Raw genomic sequence first — 15,972 nt, 5'->3', positions numbered from 1 at the left:
ACCCTTCGGCTAGTTGGGTAGCCCTGGCTGTACTTTTTTTACAGCCAAATAAATAGATGAAATCAAATCCTTCCAGCGGCCCGCGGTCGTCATCGTCGTGCAGAGCTTCTCGAAAAGAGCTAGGGGAATTTCCCCTGTACAATGAACCTGTAAATACTGTACATAGCGTCTGTTTTCTCTGTCACGACCAGTGGAAGATTAGCTTTTAAGTTAGCTAAACTGGATCATGATCACTTCCTTCCTTCCAGCGGCCCGCCCGGCGGCGCTGGTGGTGATCGACGTGCAGAACTGCTTCGTGCCGGGCGGGGAGAACCCGGTCCCGGGGGGAGGGGAGAACCCGGTCCCGGGGGGAGGGGAGAACCCGGTCCCGGGGGGCGGGGAGAACCCGGTCCCGGGCGGGACGGACGTCATCCCCGTCATCAACGCGCTGCGGCGGCGGTACGGGGCCGGCCTGGACCTGGTGGTCATGTCACAGGACTGGCACTGTCCCGACCACGTGTCTTTCGCCTCGCAGCATCCAGGGTAAGTTTCAGAACAGTACAGTTATCTGGTAGTTAATACATAACGTCATGTCTCAGCACTGGCACTGCCCGGACCACGTGTCCTTCGCCTCGCAGCATCTAGGGTAAGTTTCACGCACTTTAGTACAGATAAACATTTAAGGAGAATACGGAAACGGTACAAATTACCTCTTTGTACAGGTAACCATTGCGGAAGGGTTAAACATTATTTGCTAGTTAATACATAACGTCATGTCACATGACTGGTACTGCCCTGACCACGTGTCCTTCGCCTCGCAGCATCCGGGGTAAGTTTCACGCACTTAAGTACAGGTAAACATTTAAGGAGAATACGGAAACGGTACAAATCACCTCTTTGTACAGGTAACCATTGCGGAAGGGTTAAACATTATCTGGTAGTTAATACATAACGTCATGTCTCAGGACTGGCACTGCCCGGACCACGTGTCTTTCGCCTCGCAGCATCCAGGGTAAGTTTCACGCACTTTAGTACAGGTAAACGGTACAAATTACCTCTTTGTACAGGTAACTATTGGGAAAGGATTAAAAAGTATCTGGTAGTTAATACATAACGTCATGTCGCAGGACTGGCACTGTCCGTGTCGGCTGTTACGTACACAAATGTACTACAGTACGTAACGTTACATGACGTGGTAGGAGTCGTTGTGTGAGACCATCTCAAATCCATTCACGCGCGTTGCCGGCCATACCCGTACAAACGACTTGTGCAAATCCATGGTCGTCATATATATGCTTGTTAACATGTCACATGTGCGTAGCCCTGAGTGGGACAAGAAGACTACAGGTTGCTTCGCTACATTGTCAGTTCGCTAGTACTTAAGCTTTTCGCTATATATAGCAAGTCGTTTCGCTACATGGTACAGGTCGTACATGTCATTGCGTTTACCATTTCCTGTCCATACGCGTGGTTTGTAGTGGAGAGAAACATTGTTTGCGGGTGTTGAATGTGCATTAAAGGTAATTTTCATTGTAATATTCCGACTGCCTCTGTAGAATCTATAACTGTGCCTGTGATTCATATTTGAATATCCCCTGTGCCGATTTTACTGCACTAAATACTGACTTTACCTGCGTCTTCCTTTTGTTCTAAAGACTTTGGTTATGACGTCATGCAGCAAGTGACGATGAACAGGTCAGCCTCCTTATGTCGTCACTACCAATGATGTAACATCTAACGTCACTATTTGCGTCTCATTTTTGTCTCATGTTTTTGTAGTTACTCGGACTATGACGTGATGGAGTTAGACTACGACTCGCAAGGGGCGCTGTGTACCGGGCCCTCCCCCTACGCCGTGAACTGCACGGACAACATCGCGCACAAGCTGAACCAGACCCTCTGGCCGGACCATTGCGTCATCAATACCACAGGTGGGGATTCCTGGTCTCCACCAGACTAACCCTAACCCTAACTCTAACCCTAACCCTAGCCTTAATCCTAACCTTGAACCAGACCCTCTGGCTGGACCATTGCGTCATCAACAGCACAGGTGGGTGATTCCTAGTCTCCACCAGACTAACCCTAACCCTAACTCTAACCCTAGCCCTAGTCCTAATCCGAACCTTGAACCAGACCCTCTGGCCGGACCATTGCGTCATCAACACCACAGGTGGATGATTCCTAGTCTCTGCCTGACTAACTCTAACCCTAACTCTAACCCAAACCCTATAGATTGTAGCCTCGGAGTCCATAGCAGGCTCTGAACCGGCCCTTTTGGGGGCTAAAAATACACCTTTTGCAGCCAGCCCGTAACCATCAGCCACCCCGTAACCATTTTGCCGGTAGAGCCTGCATCAAAACGGCGGGTCAAGGTAAAATTAAAACCACATTAGGAACAATTCGCGTTAACAACTTGGCCCGCACGCGCGACTGCTCATTTACATACAGCATGTTGTTTACCAACACACGCCGACTGGTATATCTGGTAACTCGTTTTGGCATGCATCGTGAAGTCTGTGGCAAAATAGTTTTGCTATTTCAACTGTTCCTTAAGACAAATAAGGCAAACGCTAGACCAACGCAAGTTACTATGTGCCTCGGATTGCATGCAGGCTCTACCGGCAAAATGGTTACGGGCTGGCTGCAAAAGGTGTCCTATTTAGCCTCCAAAAAGGCCGGTTCAGAGCCTGCTATGGAGGCTAATAGATTGACCGATAGACTGATGATACACTGATTGATTGATTGATTGGTTGGTTGGTTGATTGGTTTATTGATTGATTGGTTGATTGACCCGTTGTCCAGGCGCGCAGTTCCACCCCCAGCTGACCACGGACCCGACTGACCTGGTGGTGCGGAAAGGGTACCGCTGCCAAGTCGACTCCTACTCCGCCTTCTTCGACAACGGCGGGTTCCGGCAGACCGAGCTCGACTCGCTTCTCAGGCAGAGACAGGTATATTTCAATCTCATGAACAATGGAGATATTGTTTTGTGTGTGTTTGTGTGTCTGTCTGTGTGTTTGTGTTTGTGTGTTTCCAGATTGTTATAGTCAGCATAGCTCAAGAATCTCTGAATGGGTTACAATGATATTTGGTACGTGGGTAGGTGTTCGGAAGAAAAAGGTTAATGTCGATTTAATTTCGTCATGTGACTTTGGTACTGCAGCAAATGTACGATGATGATCCACTATATTCTGCAGCTCAGGTAGTTGTAGAAACAACATATGGCTGCATTCTGTCTTTCTTCATTCAAACCATGTATAAAATAAAATAATACACAGACAGTGTGATTACAATGGTCACAATGCTCTCCAAGCAGAGGAGTGGGTCCGGCTGCTTTTTGACGTGTAGGCGTTTTTGTCGGGCTTTCTATTTTGTCATGTTTTTTTTTCTATAACCAACACGAGACAAAAATACTCGCTCCTCAGGCAGAGACAGGTAGTTTTCAATCTCCATGAAAAATGGAGATATTGTTTTGTGTGTGTTTGTGTGTCTGTCTGTGTGTTTGTGTTTCCAGATTGTTGTAGTCAGCATAGCTCAAGAATCTCTGAATTGACTAAAATGATATTTGGTATGTGGGCAGGTGTTGGGAAGACAAAGGTCAATGTCGATTTTGGCCCCCCTGGTATGGGACCTTGGTACTGCAGCAAGTGTATGATGATGATCCACTGTATTCTGCAGCTCAGGTAGTTGTAGAGACAGCCTATGCATGTGGTTACATTCAGTCTTTCTTCATTTAAACCATTTATAGAATAAAGTACACAGACAATGTGAGTTCACGATGGTCACAATACTCTCCAAGCAGAGGAGTGGGTCCGGCTGGTTTTTGACGTGTAGGCGTTTTTGTCGGGCTTTCTATTTTGTCATGTTTTTTTTTTCTCTATAACCAACACGAGACAAAAAATACACATGACAAAGTAGAAAGCCTGACCAAACGCTCAAATCACGTCAAACCCAGCCGGCCCACTCCTCTGCTTGGAGAGTATTGTGAGATGTGATACCTAAGGGCCCTGTCACACTTGTGCGTATATTCAAGTGCGCATGAGTTCCGCAGTAACATTTTTTTGGTTTAAATAAATTTTGCGGGGAGGAAGTTGTTTTCTACTTTAACCCACCGTAGAACAGTCAAGTTATCAAAACAAATAAATTATTTTTTCGGCTACAAAGTTAAACTTAACCAAAAACATGTTAATACGCAACTCATGCGGGCTTGTACATACGCACAAGTGTGACAGGGGCTTTAGATAGAGTCCAGCGCAATTTTCTGTTGGTTAAATCAACACTTACCATTGTGCTGCATGTTATTGTTACCACGAAGGTCCTACAAGTTTCTAGTAGAGTCTAGTGCAGTTTCCTGCTGATTTAATCAATACTTACCATTGTGCTGCATGTTATTGTTACCACGAAGGTCCTACAAGTTTCCAGTAGAGTCTAGTGCAGTAATTCCCGCTGGTTAAATCAATGCTTACCATCATGCCCCCTGCCGCAGGTCCGGACGCTGATCATCACGGGGCTGGCGTTGGACTTCTGCGTGTTCTTCACGGCGGTGGACGCGCGGCGCCTCGGGTACGACACGTACGTCGTGCGGGACGCCTCGAGGGGCATCACCGAGGCCGGGGTGGCGCGGGCCCTGGCCGACATGGCGGCGGCGGGCGTCTCCGTCATACGGGCCGAGGACGTGGGGGCGGTGCTGGGGGTGGCCGGGGTGTCGGGCCGGCTCGTCGGTGGTCTCCAGGCTATGGTTCTAGCCTGTCTTATTGCAGCACTAACTTCTTATGATCAGGTTCGTTAACGTACCAAAACAAAGCTGGGGGTGGCCAGGGGTTCGGGGCGTCTGGCTGGTGGTGTCCCGGCTATGGTGCTAGCCTGTCTTATTGCAGTACTGGCTTCTTACGTTCGATGAGGTACCAGAAAGAATGTGGGGGGGGGGGGGGGGGCGACTGGCTGGTTCTCTCCCGGCTATAGTGGTAGCCTATCTTATTGTAGTGCTTACTTCTTACGTTTGTTAATGTGCCAAACACAAAGCTGAGGGGGTTCGGGGAGTCTGGCAGCTACTCTCCCGGCTATGGTGGTAGCCTATGTCATTTTAGTGCTGACTTCTTACGTTCGTTAATGTACCAAAACAGTGGATACTATATGTAGAACTCGCGTGTAATTTCCCCTTATTGTAGCGCTGACCTCTTACGTTGTTTAATGTACCAAGACACTGGAAGATATGTAAACTTCTGGTGGCAGCCTATCTTATTACATCATCGATTTCTTACGTTAGTTAATGTACCAATTTAACAGTGGATACTATATGTAGACCTCGTGTGTTATCTTCCCTTAGTGTAGAATTGACTTCGTACGTTTGCTAATGTACCCAAACCCAGGGTACCAATGTAGACCTATTGTCTTTATAGCATCTCTGATTACAGTAGTGATGATTTCTTGCGTTCAATAGATGTACAAAAACACAGGATAACTGATACTAGTAGTATGTTGAGAGACGTAATGCTATCGTGTTAGCTTCCCTGGTTGCTTTTCTGTATGACGCGTTTAAGCGCCAACACACTTCATGGAACTTTCAGTGAATTGTTTTGTTATAGAGAAAACACAGACTTGTTGTATATTAAAGAAATGCTTCTCTTCTCGCGCCAAGTCTTGGTCTCTGTTACTGCAAACTGACTTCATTCGCTCGGGGATGAAATATTTGCATGCGCAAAACAATCAAACAATAAAGCTGTCGAAAAGAACACAATCCCGTCTCAATGCCAGAAAATTAATTTTATTTTGCAACATTATCGTACATTTGATGACGTCACTCGTGAGTCCGTTATCCGTTCCGGGTCAGTCTCCGTTCTGCACCAGTTCCGTTATTTCTAACATCAGTAGAACTAAACATATCAGGATTTCATATATATACATCTATCTGCATAAAACATGTCTACATTGACATAGCCTAGGTAGGTAAGTTATATTTTGTTCTGAAAGTTTCACCAAGTTAAAATAGCGATATTGCACTGCTGTGATATTAACGGTATTACTAATGACTAAGCATTTCCTACAGTGCTCCCATGTCAGGTATAAGTTATACAATCACACATATATGCCATGGTTGTCGCTACAAGGAACCATACGTCGATTAGAGTCATAATATTATTGTTTCCATTTCTGTATAAACATCTTTCTTCTTGATGGGCATATTTACAAGTAGCCCTATTCACAAATGCATGTCTCTGGCAAAATTACACAACTGTCAAACTTAACCAGGAACAAACTCGAAAATACGTTTCATGAAGATATTTGTCTGATATCATAGTTACAAAGATAGAGAAGATTCAGTTCCCGGTCGCCGTTCATACATAGAAGGACACGCGATCAAGCGGTTGTAGTGAAGTAACCTTAAAAGCGGCTCATCTGTTCAAAGCACTTTGCGCTCAACAGTGCACGGAGCGTCGCCAATCGTACTCAAACCACTTTTGTGAAGAGTGATAAAGGTTAACGATGAATGTTTTTCCAAAGAACGAACACGCTGTCACAAACCACTATCAAAGCGCCACGTATCTTCAACTGTAGTCATAAGCAACGCAGTGTAAACTAAATGTTTATAAACCTAAACGTGAAAAACACATTTTCTAACATTTTTATTTTTTTAGGTATCATTCTATAGTCGTCATAGAGATAAATGTAACAAAACATATTCATTTCTAGGTTGGTAATAGTTTCTCTATGGTCATTGTATGTGTAAGGAATTGATTTTACAGTAAACAAAGTTTGGAGAACTTTTTGTCACAAACAGCACCTTTCTTTCCCCTGCATGGATCACCTACATGCGCAGGACATGGCCACCAAATCCGGTACATCTACCTACATGCACACGACATGGCCACCATATCCGGTACATCTACCTACATGCGCAGGACATGGCCACCATATCCGGTACATCTACCTACATGCACACGACATGGCCACCATATCCGGTACATCTACCTACATGCACACGACATGGCCACCATATCCGGTACATCTACCTACATGCGCAGGACATGGCCACCATATCCGGTACATCTACCTACATGCACACGACATGGCCACCATATCCGGTACATCTACCTACATGCGCAGGACATGGCCACCATATCCGGTACATCTACCTACATGCGCAGGACATGGCCACCATATCCGGTACATCTACCTACATGCACACGACATGGCCACCATAACCGGTACATCTACCTACATGCGCAGGACATGGCCACCATATCCGGTACATCTACCTACATGCGCAGGACATGGCCACCATATCCGGTACATCTACCTACATGCGCAGGACATGGCCACCATAACCGGTACATCTACCTACATGCGCAGGACATGGCCACCATATCCGGTACATCTACCTACATGCGCAGGACATGGCCACCATGTCCGGGTACTCCTTGTAGACGATGCTGCCGTTGTCCTCGTAGTGCAGCACGCTGATGGGGCGGAGCGCCGCGGGGACGCACTTGGCGGGCGGGACCCGGGCGTCCAGCGTGCCGAGGATGTTCTGCACCACGGCGTGGTTGGTGGGGCGGAGGTGCTGACCCATGATGGCCGGGCACCGCCCCTTGCAGTAGTAGGCCGTGTAGCCCACAGGCGCGATGATCCAGTCCCAGCCAAGCTCCTCGAAGTCCACGTAGAGGCCGTGGCGCTTGCAGGTCTTGCAGGGGCGCCGGGTATAGCTGTTATCTGCGTGCCGGGGGCGGACGGAGTGTCGGGGGCGGCAGCCAGTTCTGCCGAGAATCGCACGGCGGCGCTGTCGTACCGCTGCACTGCCTAGTGGTGTTTCTATGCCGGGACTGCCGTGTGGTGTCTGTGCATGACTGCCATGTCGCATCGCTGCGAGACTGCCGTGTCTTGTCTCTACGGCGGCAGTATCGTGTCGTGTCTCTATGCCGGGACTGCCGAGTGGTGTCTCTGCATGACTGACGTGTCGCCTGTCTGCGGGACTGCCTTGTGGTGTCTCTAAGACAGGACTGCCGTGTCGCATCGCTGCGAGACTGCCGTGTCTTGTCTCTACGGCGGAAGTATCGTGTCGTGTCTCTGGGCCGGGACTGCCGTGTGGTGTCTCTGGGACGGGACTGCCGTGTCGCCTGTCTGCGGGACTGCCTTGTGGTGTCTCTAGGACAGGACTGCCGTGTCGCATCGCTGCGAGACTGCCGTGTCTTGTCTCTACGGAGGAAGTATCGTGTCGTGTCTCTGGGCCGGGACTGCCGTGTGGTGTCTCTGGGCCGGGACTGCCGTGTGGTGTCCCTGCATGACTGCCGTGTCGCATTGCTGCGAGACTGCCGTGTGGTGTCTCTACGGCGGGAGTATCGTGTCGTGTCTCTGGGACGGGACTGCCGTGTCGCATCGCTGTGTTACTGCCGTGTCGCGTCTCTACGGCAGGACTGCCTTGTCGTGTGTCCACAGCTGGACTGTCGTCTCGTGTCGCTGCAGGACTGCCGTGTTTTGTAGCTGCGGGACCGATGTGTCTTGAAGCGGGACTGATGTAGGGGAACCCCCGTGGTGCCGGCAGCTCTGCGGGTTTGGTGTAGGGGAACCCCCGCGGTCCCGGCAGCTCTGCGGGACTGATGTTGGGGAACCCCCGCGGTCCCGGCAGCTCTGCGGGTTTGGTGTAGGGGAACCCTCGTGGTGCCGGCAGCTCTGCGGGTTTGGTGTAGGGGAACCCCCGCGGTCCCGGCAGCTCTGCGGGTTTGGTGTAGGGGAACCCTCGCGGTGCCGGCAGCTCTGCGGGACTGATGTAGGGGAACCCTCGCGGTGCCGGCAGCTCTGCGGGTTTGGTGTTGGGGAACCCTCGCGGTCCCGGCAGCTCTGCGGGACTGATGTTGGGGAACCCTCGCGGTGCCGGCAGCTCTGCGGGACTGATGTTGGGGAACCCTCGCGGTCCCGGCAGCTCTGCGGGACTGATGTTGGGGAACCCTCGCGGTGCCGGCAGCTCTGCGGGTTTGGTGTAGGGGAAAGCTGGCAGCTCTGTGACCGGCAGAGACGCCGGCGGCTCGCTGGTGTTGCTGTCTCGGCTCTCCCGGATGTAGAGCACCAGGGACGGGTGGTGCGTGTCGTTCCACGGCCCGACCAGCGCGGCTCCGTTCCCGCCACGTCTGCACTTGACCTTGACGACCAGCTGTAGGCTCCTGTCCTGCCCTTGGAGCCGGCTGAAACACTGGGTCATGTTGAACACCTCCCAGCCGGAGGAGTTGGAGTGGAAGCGCCGCCTGCTGACAGGCTGCCTCACCTGTGTAGACATGGTTAACAACCATATTAATGAATGAAAGACCTTTATTGTACATTTATGCTTAAACAAGCTAAGTACAGGTCATGGTGATAAGCAAAGGACTACATACAGTGGTGATAATATAACGTAATATAATGTGATTACTGTGCCTAATAGGACTAATCTATACTTGTCTACTATTTACAGGTTCGACTTCTTCTCGCTTCATAAGGCAATTGTAGATGTATGTAGATATGGAACTCGTAATACATGGTTTGTTCAGTTTCATTATAAATAGGAATTTTTCAGTGCTGTTTATATATTTAAAACTAGGGAACTTATCTTGAATATAAGTATAAAGGATATTTCTCTCATCGTTGTATAATGTACATTCCACAACAAAATGACTTTCGTCCTCAATTCTATCTAAATTACAAAATTGACAAATTCTTTCTTGCAGAGGAGTGCGGTTGTGCCTGCCCTTTTCAATGTTCAGTTTGTGTGAACTTATCCGAAGTTTTGTGATTGCTGATTAATGAATGAAAGACCTTTATTGTGCATTCATGCCCCGAGGGGCTAGGTACAGGTCGTCTATCTTAACACATGGAACATACAATGACATAAACACAACAATACAAGCTGCAAACATATAGAGTAGACAAACGTGTTATTAAACTAAGCTAGTCCAGTAGTGTCGACTTCTTCTCGCTTCTTTGTACATGTGTAAATGTATGAACAGACAATATTTCTTATACAAGTATTATCCAGGCGTAATGAAAATATGAATTCGTCTGTTGCATTAAGATGTTAATATAGACACTGACAGTTTACTGAAACCAGCTCAAGTTTCAAACTATCTACGCCAGAACCGACACATACAAACTTTGCCCCTGATGGGGCTATACGGGGGTATCAACATGTAGATGAAGATGGCTGTCTCACCTTAACGTCGTCCGGATACGTACGGAAGACGTACAGGCGACACGAGGAAGACGTCGTCTTCGTCCAAGACGTCTGCGCCCGTCTGAAGACGCGCAGCTGGGCTGACGTCACCACGGCGGCGTCTTGAAGGCTCGAGACGTTGAATGACATCGCCAGGCTGCCGCTCTCGTGCCGCAGGTGCGTCGCCAGGCTGCCGCTCTCGTGCCGTAGGTGGAAGGAGACGTCTGCTTCTGTGGGAGGTAATATGGCATTTGAACGAATCAATGGATGAATGATTTATTGTACAGATAAAAGCTCTATATAATATAAAATACAGACTCCGTGAATAAGACGTACAGAAGACGTCGAAAATTTGGAGGTGCGTATTTCGCTACCTTTCATTTTAAGTCACCGTTTGAGGAATATTCTTGTAACAGACAAAAGCATTTTGCAGTTAGTCGACTGAATTCCACGGCCCTTTCACATGATGTAACACACATGAAGTAAACGTCGACTAATAGAACTGCAATTTGTAAGACTTTTGAAAAACAATTCACTGTAAACGAAATTCACAGCCATAGAATAACCAGGAATGCTTGATTATAAACATTCTGATTTACTCGTTCTCAAAGCTTTGAATAAATTCAGTTGATCAGAAGCTAAACGTACGTACTCGCAATCAGTCCAGTCAATGTCCACATTCACGAAACTCTAACATGCTACGTCCAAATAACAAACAGGATTTAGCGTGAAGACAGGAGGCACCAGAAGACAAAATTACAAAGCACCAATAAGCTGGTTCAAAGTTTAGAATGCACATGCGCAGTGTGATGCATTGTTGGTAACATGTCAAAGTTGAAGGTCGCAGAGACATTAAAAAGAAAGAGAGGCATTCATCATATTCATTCAACGAGTTCAAAACACGGCTGGACAAACATTGGGAGAGTGTGCAGTACATCACGTGAGTATCGTTCGAGACCGGGATTACCACAGGCTGAGCTTCCTCATCCCGAAGATGGTATAAAGGTATAAAGGTATTATTATTACCACTTGTGAGAACCACAGTTGAACAAAGCAGGAGCAGATTTGTGGTAAATGAGCACATATCAAGGTGAACCCTGGGCCATGGTTTCCATGGCAGCACAGTAAACAAACCGCGGCAAATTCGCCATTTCACGCGGAACACGGAGAAGAAGAAGAAAATACAGGGACTGACACAAACGGGTGTGGCACTCACGCCGAGCCAGACAGAGAACAGTGTGAAGTTTGTGTGTCAGGGAATCACGGCGACCTGAAAACGGCTTCGGCGAACTCTTCCTGTGGGATGTGAATGTGGGAGGGGGGCAAGAGCAGATATCATATCATGAACTAGAAAAGCATACATATCTTGTGTCTTTCGCACAGCATAAAACGTGGAAAGATGTGCATACTGAAGTACGGAGTTGAGTAAAGTTGAGCTCCAGCCTACCTTGGCTGCGGTAAAAGCGGATTGTAGTAGCGCCGTGCGGAGTCGGTCCGACTTTCCTGGCACCCATGTCCCCGGCGAGATGGCGGAAGAGCCGCGCCATGAAGCTGGGGTCTGCTCGGGGTTCCGTCCGGCCGGCATGCCGCATAGGGGACAGCAGAGGGTCCCGGGCCTGCCTCGGGTCTGTCTCGGGCTCCGTCCGGGGGTCAGGATGGACTACAGGCCGCACTGGAGGCAGGGGCCGGTCGCTGGGCTGTCCGGAGTCCTGGTTGCCATGCACGCCGCCGACATCTTGACACCACACAGATAGAACGCTCCAGAAAAGAAACCCAGCGCATATCACTGACATAATGTGGGGATTTAAGGGGAGGGGAGGGGGGCACGATCACCTTCAGATGACCTCCCGAGTCAGTGCGATCAAAAATGACCGCCGTCGCCTCAAAGTCTTGACTGCGACATCATTTCTTCACGACACGGTCTGACCCGGCCTGACAGACAGGTCCGCAGACGACAGGAATGCGCGTGGCGGGAAAACAGGTGAGGAAAACGTCTGGGTCAGGTCACTGGCGACTGACCAATACACGGCCAGCTTACAACTATCAGACTCGTGCCAGATTAAAACGAACGCAAATATAGGTCGAAGCTTGGGCAATTAAAGGAGCAAGATGCAGTCTGATAGTAGTCAAGGCCATATACTGAGCGAGGCGATTGTTGTCCGTATAACGTTACTATCCATTTACGTTATCAATTTAAGGATCTCAAGTTAGTGGTTGGGATACTGTATGTTTACCTTCCAATGAAGAAAGCACAGCTCTTCCGTGGGCAATCCATATTGACCAGGCGAGTCTGTGAAGGGCTAGATATTTGCATTTGACAGAAAGGTTTCCTGTCTCCCTGAATTCGAATTTCCCGCCAATTTTCGCCGTCTGACAATGACGCAATCAGCCGGCAAACAGCTGTTTTGTGGGTCAAAGTTCACCATGTGAAACTCCGGTCAAAGTCCGCCAAATATTGCGTGTACGGGAGACGGCGTTTCGCAACTAAACAATCATTGACTGTGGGACATGCGGAATTCCACTGAGTACGCCAGTGCGGGACGTTTAGTCAGCGCAAGTCTGGAGTCTTGTGTGTTGGAGTACAGCCGGCTGTTTCATTAGACGCCCTGCTGTGTGACATTTTAGTCTGATCGCCCTGCGCTGTGACATGCCGCCATGGGAGACTACTGGCTGCTCGTGAAGTTCCTGGTGCCGCTCGCCTTCACCTCCATCGCTATAGACGTCGGGGAGCAGGTACAGAACGGTTCTGAACTTAGTATAGACACTGTACCGGTAATACTTCCTGAACCGCTCAGGTAACGTTACAGTGCGGTTCTTCTTCAACTTCAACTTATTTGACCCCCAGATAACCCCACGAGGGGCAACTGAACTAATGCTACGGTCACATTTCCAAACCGGGGCCCGGCCGGACAGCTTGCGGGAACGAAAAGTATGATATAAAAGACGACAAAGCACACGAACATAAAAGATGTCAATCATGAGCATAATTTGTGTATATTTCTTGACGCAAATTTTAATTTTCTGTTCCCGCAAACAGCCCGGCCGGGCCCCGGTTTGGAAATGTGACCGTAGCATTACTAGTATAGACACTGTCCCGGTAATACTTACTGAACCGCTCAGGTACAGCGTGGTTCTGAACTTACTGTAGACACTGCCGGTAATAATATACTACCGAGCCGTTCAGGTAACCTACTAGGTATCGTTTTAAACATACACGACTGTAACCCTGTGCGTGACGTGTCATCTCATGTCTTGAAAACGGTCACGATGATGATGTAGTGTGTGTTTAGGACAATTGGCTTTGAAATGTCAGTTCGGTTGGCAGAAAGTTGTATTGAACAATAGTCGTTCGATTTATTCGAGATCTAGACAGATGACTGAAGTGCCGCGTCATTTTGTTTACAAAGCACACAGGCGCCCAGTGAAAGTGTCCGAGCGGTCATGTTGGTCTGCTAAAACGGGCGTCATACTGCAAGCCTGTGCTTAATCTCCAAGCAGATGTTGGGAGGGTAGAGCGTTTTTCTGACAGGACACCTGGCCCGGTTACTCAGGTCATTTTTTCGATATTGACCTTGAAAGTGATTTTATTCAGGTTTTTCTGACCAAAAACGTACATTTTGGCCTCCTGTGCTCCGGAAATAAATCCAAAATGACATGAAATTTGCTATGGGGGTACATTGAACAAATATTCAAAGAACCCCATTCACACTTTTGGCATGGATCACTTCAAAATACGATTTTGCAGTTTTTTTTTGGGGAGAACATTGGGTATTTTCCTGATATGACCTAAAGGTCAGTGACCCCAAGTGCACCTGGCCTGCCTGTGAGCCTTGCAACCATTCCTCATATGACCTAAAGGTCAGTGACCCAAAGTGCACCTGGCCTGGGGTGATCCATTTTTTAGTGGAAGTATTTTAGAATGGTCCATTGTTACTCTCTCACTATGCTGTATGTGTAACTATGCTCTCGCTATTTCTATATCATGCTGTATCTCTAACATTGTTTCAGGCCTTGAACCGCGGCGTGGCGTTCTCCGAGAACGTGACGGCGTCCTACGGGCTAGCGTTCACGCTGACCAAGTTCCTGTCGGGCCCGGTGCACGAGCTGAAGAACGTCGGTCTGGTGCTGGTGCACGATCAGCGGGACGGGCGCGCGGCGGTCCTCTCCACGGCGGCCCTGGGCTGTCTCACCGCCGGGATTCACCTGCTTATCGGTAACTACAGCTTACTTATCATAGGTACAGCTCAGGTGCACGATCAGCGGGACGGGCGCGCGGCGGTCCTCTCCACGGCGGCCCTGGGCTGTCTCACCGCCGGGATTCACCTGCTTATCGGTAACTACAGCTCACTTATCATAGGTACAGCTCAGGTGCACGATCAGCCGGACGGGCGCGCGGCGGCCCTCTCCACGGCGGCCCTGGGCTGTCTCACCGCCGGGATTCACCTGCTCATCGGTAACTACAGCTCACTTATCATAGGTACAGCTCAGCTGCACGATCAGCGGGACGGGCGCGCGGCGGTCCTCTCCACGGGGGCCCTGGGCTGTCTCACCGCCGGGATTCACCTGCTTATCGGTAACTACAGCTCACTTATCATAGGTACAGCTCAGGTGCACGATCAGCGGGACGGGCGCGCGGCGGTCCTCTCCACGGCGGCCCTGGGCTGTCTCACCGCCGGGATTCACCTGCTTATCGGTAACTACAGCTTACTTATCATAGGTACAGCTCAGCTGCACGAGCAGCGGGACGGGCGCGCGGCAGTCCTCTCCACGGGGGCCCTGGGCTGTCTCACCGCCGGGATTCACCTGCTCATCGGTAACTACAGCTCACTTATCATAGGTACAGCTCAGCTGCACGATCAGCGGGACGGGCGCGCGGCGGTCCTGTCCACGGCGGCCCTGGGCTGTCTCACCGCCGGGATTCACCTGCTTATCGGTAACTACAGCTCACTTATCATAGGTACAGCTCAGCTGCACGATCAGCGGGACGGGCGCGCGGCGGTCCTGTCCACGGCGGCCCTGGGCTGTCTCACCGCCGGGATTCACCTGCTTATCGGTAACTACAGCTCACTTATCATAGGTACAGCTCAGCTGCACGATCAGCGGGACGGGCGCGCGGCGGTCCTGTCCACGGCGGCCCGGGCCCTGGGCTGTCTCACCGCCGGGATTCACCTGCTCATCGGTAACTACAGCTTAGGGACACACTTATCATAGGTACATCTTAGGGACACACTTATCATAGGTACATCTTAGGGACACACCTATCATAGTTACAGCTTAGGGACACACTTATCATATGTGCAGGGCAGGGATACATCTGCTGATAGGTACAGGGCAGGGATACACTAATACTATCAAGTATAACATGCACAATGGCCCAAACGGGAAGCCATCCAGGAAACAGGTTGATTTGATTTTTTTTTGACAAGAAATGTCCATGGTAAAAGATCGCGTTCCCATCCCTTGACGTTGAAACGCTGATGATCTCTTCCCCTCCCCACAGCCCTGACTCCGCTGGGCTACCTGCTGATAGAGACGGCTCACCAGGTGGACTCTGTGGTGGGGGAGGGCACGCGCCGCGCCATGCTGCTGCTAACGGGCTTCCCGCTACTGGAGGGACTGGTAAGGGCTAGGTTAGGGCTAAGTTAGGGCTTGGTTAGGGCTCGGATAGGGCTAGGTTAGTACTTAGGGCTAGGTTAGGGCTACCTGCTGATAGAGACGGCTCACCAGGTGGACTCAGTGGTGGGGGAGGGCACGCGCCGCGCCATGCTGCTCCTAACGGCCTTCCCGCTACTGGAGGGACTGGTAAGGGCTAGGTT

The 15,972-nt window shown here is 49.8% G+C and overlaps 3 protein-coding genes across 3 annotated transcripts in view; 2 read left to right on the top strand and 1 right to left on the bottom strand.

Annotated features, from left to right (window-relative positions):
- Nucleotides 1-328: 328 nt before the first annotated feature.
- On the top strand, nucleotides 329-4,901 carry LOC136437139 (nicotinamidase-like; the record flags this gene model as incomplete). Its single annotated transcript, XM_066431619.1, has 4 exons — nucleotides 329-522; nucleotides 1,759-1,910; nucleotides 2,782-2,930; nucleotides 4,466-4,901. Coding segments are annotated over 4 exons (798 nt in total), but the record flags the coding sequence as incomplete, so codon positions are not given.
- Nucleotides 4,902-5,725: 824 nt separating this feature from the next.
- Nucleotides 5,726-11,670, bottom strand: LOC136437138 (uncharacterized). The gene is made up of 3 exons (XM_066431618.1): nucleotides 11,604-11,670; nucleotides 10,157-10,386; nucleotides 5,726-9,235 (listed from the first exon to the last, which is right to left on the bottom strand). Exons 1-3 carry the CDS (start codon nucleotides 11,668-11,670, stop codon nucleotides 7,355-7,357), a joined length of 2,178 nt encoding a protein of 725 aa, XP_066287715.1. The 3' UTR covers nucleotides 5,726-7,354.
- Nucleotides 11,671-12,215: 545 nt separating this feature from the next.
- LOC136437137 (uncharacterized) overlaps nucleotides 12,216-15,972 on the top strand; it is an 11,290-nt gene continuing 7,533 nt past the window's right edge. Inside the window, exons 1-4 of the mRNA XM_066431617.1 lie at nucleotides 12,216-12,889; nucleotides 14,165-15,335; nucleotides 15,657-15,797; nucleotides 15,870-15,958. Of these exons, the coding sequence (XP_066287714.1) occupies nucleotides 12,812-12,889; nucleotides 14,165-15,335; nucleotides 15,657-15,797; nucleotides 15,870-15,958 (1,479 nt within the window). The 5' untranslated portion in view covers nucleotides 12,216-12,811. The remainder of the gene's footprint in view (nucleotides 12,890-14,164; nucleotides 15,336-15,656; nucleotides 15,798-15,869; nucleotides 15,959-15,972) is intronic.

Source organism: Branchiostoma lanceolatum, chromosome 6 (genome assembly GCF_035083965.1).
Source record: "Branchiostoma lanceolatum isolate klBraLanc5 chromosome 6, klBraLanc5.hap2, whole genome shotgun sequence".
Taxonomy (NCBI): domain Eukaryota; kingdom Metazoa; phylum Chordata; class Leptocardii; order Amphioxiformes; family Branchiostomatidae; genus Branchiostoma; species Branchiostoma lanceolatum.
The sequence above is the reverse complement of the archived record's forward strand: the minus strand, read 5'-3'. Positions and strand labels throughout refer to the sequence as shown.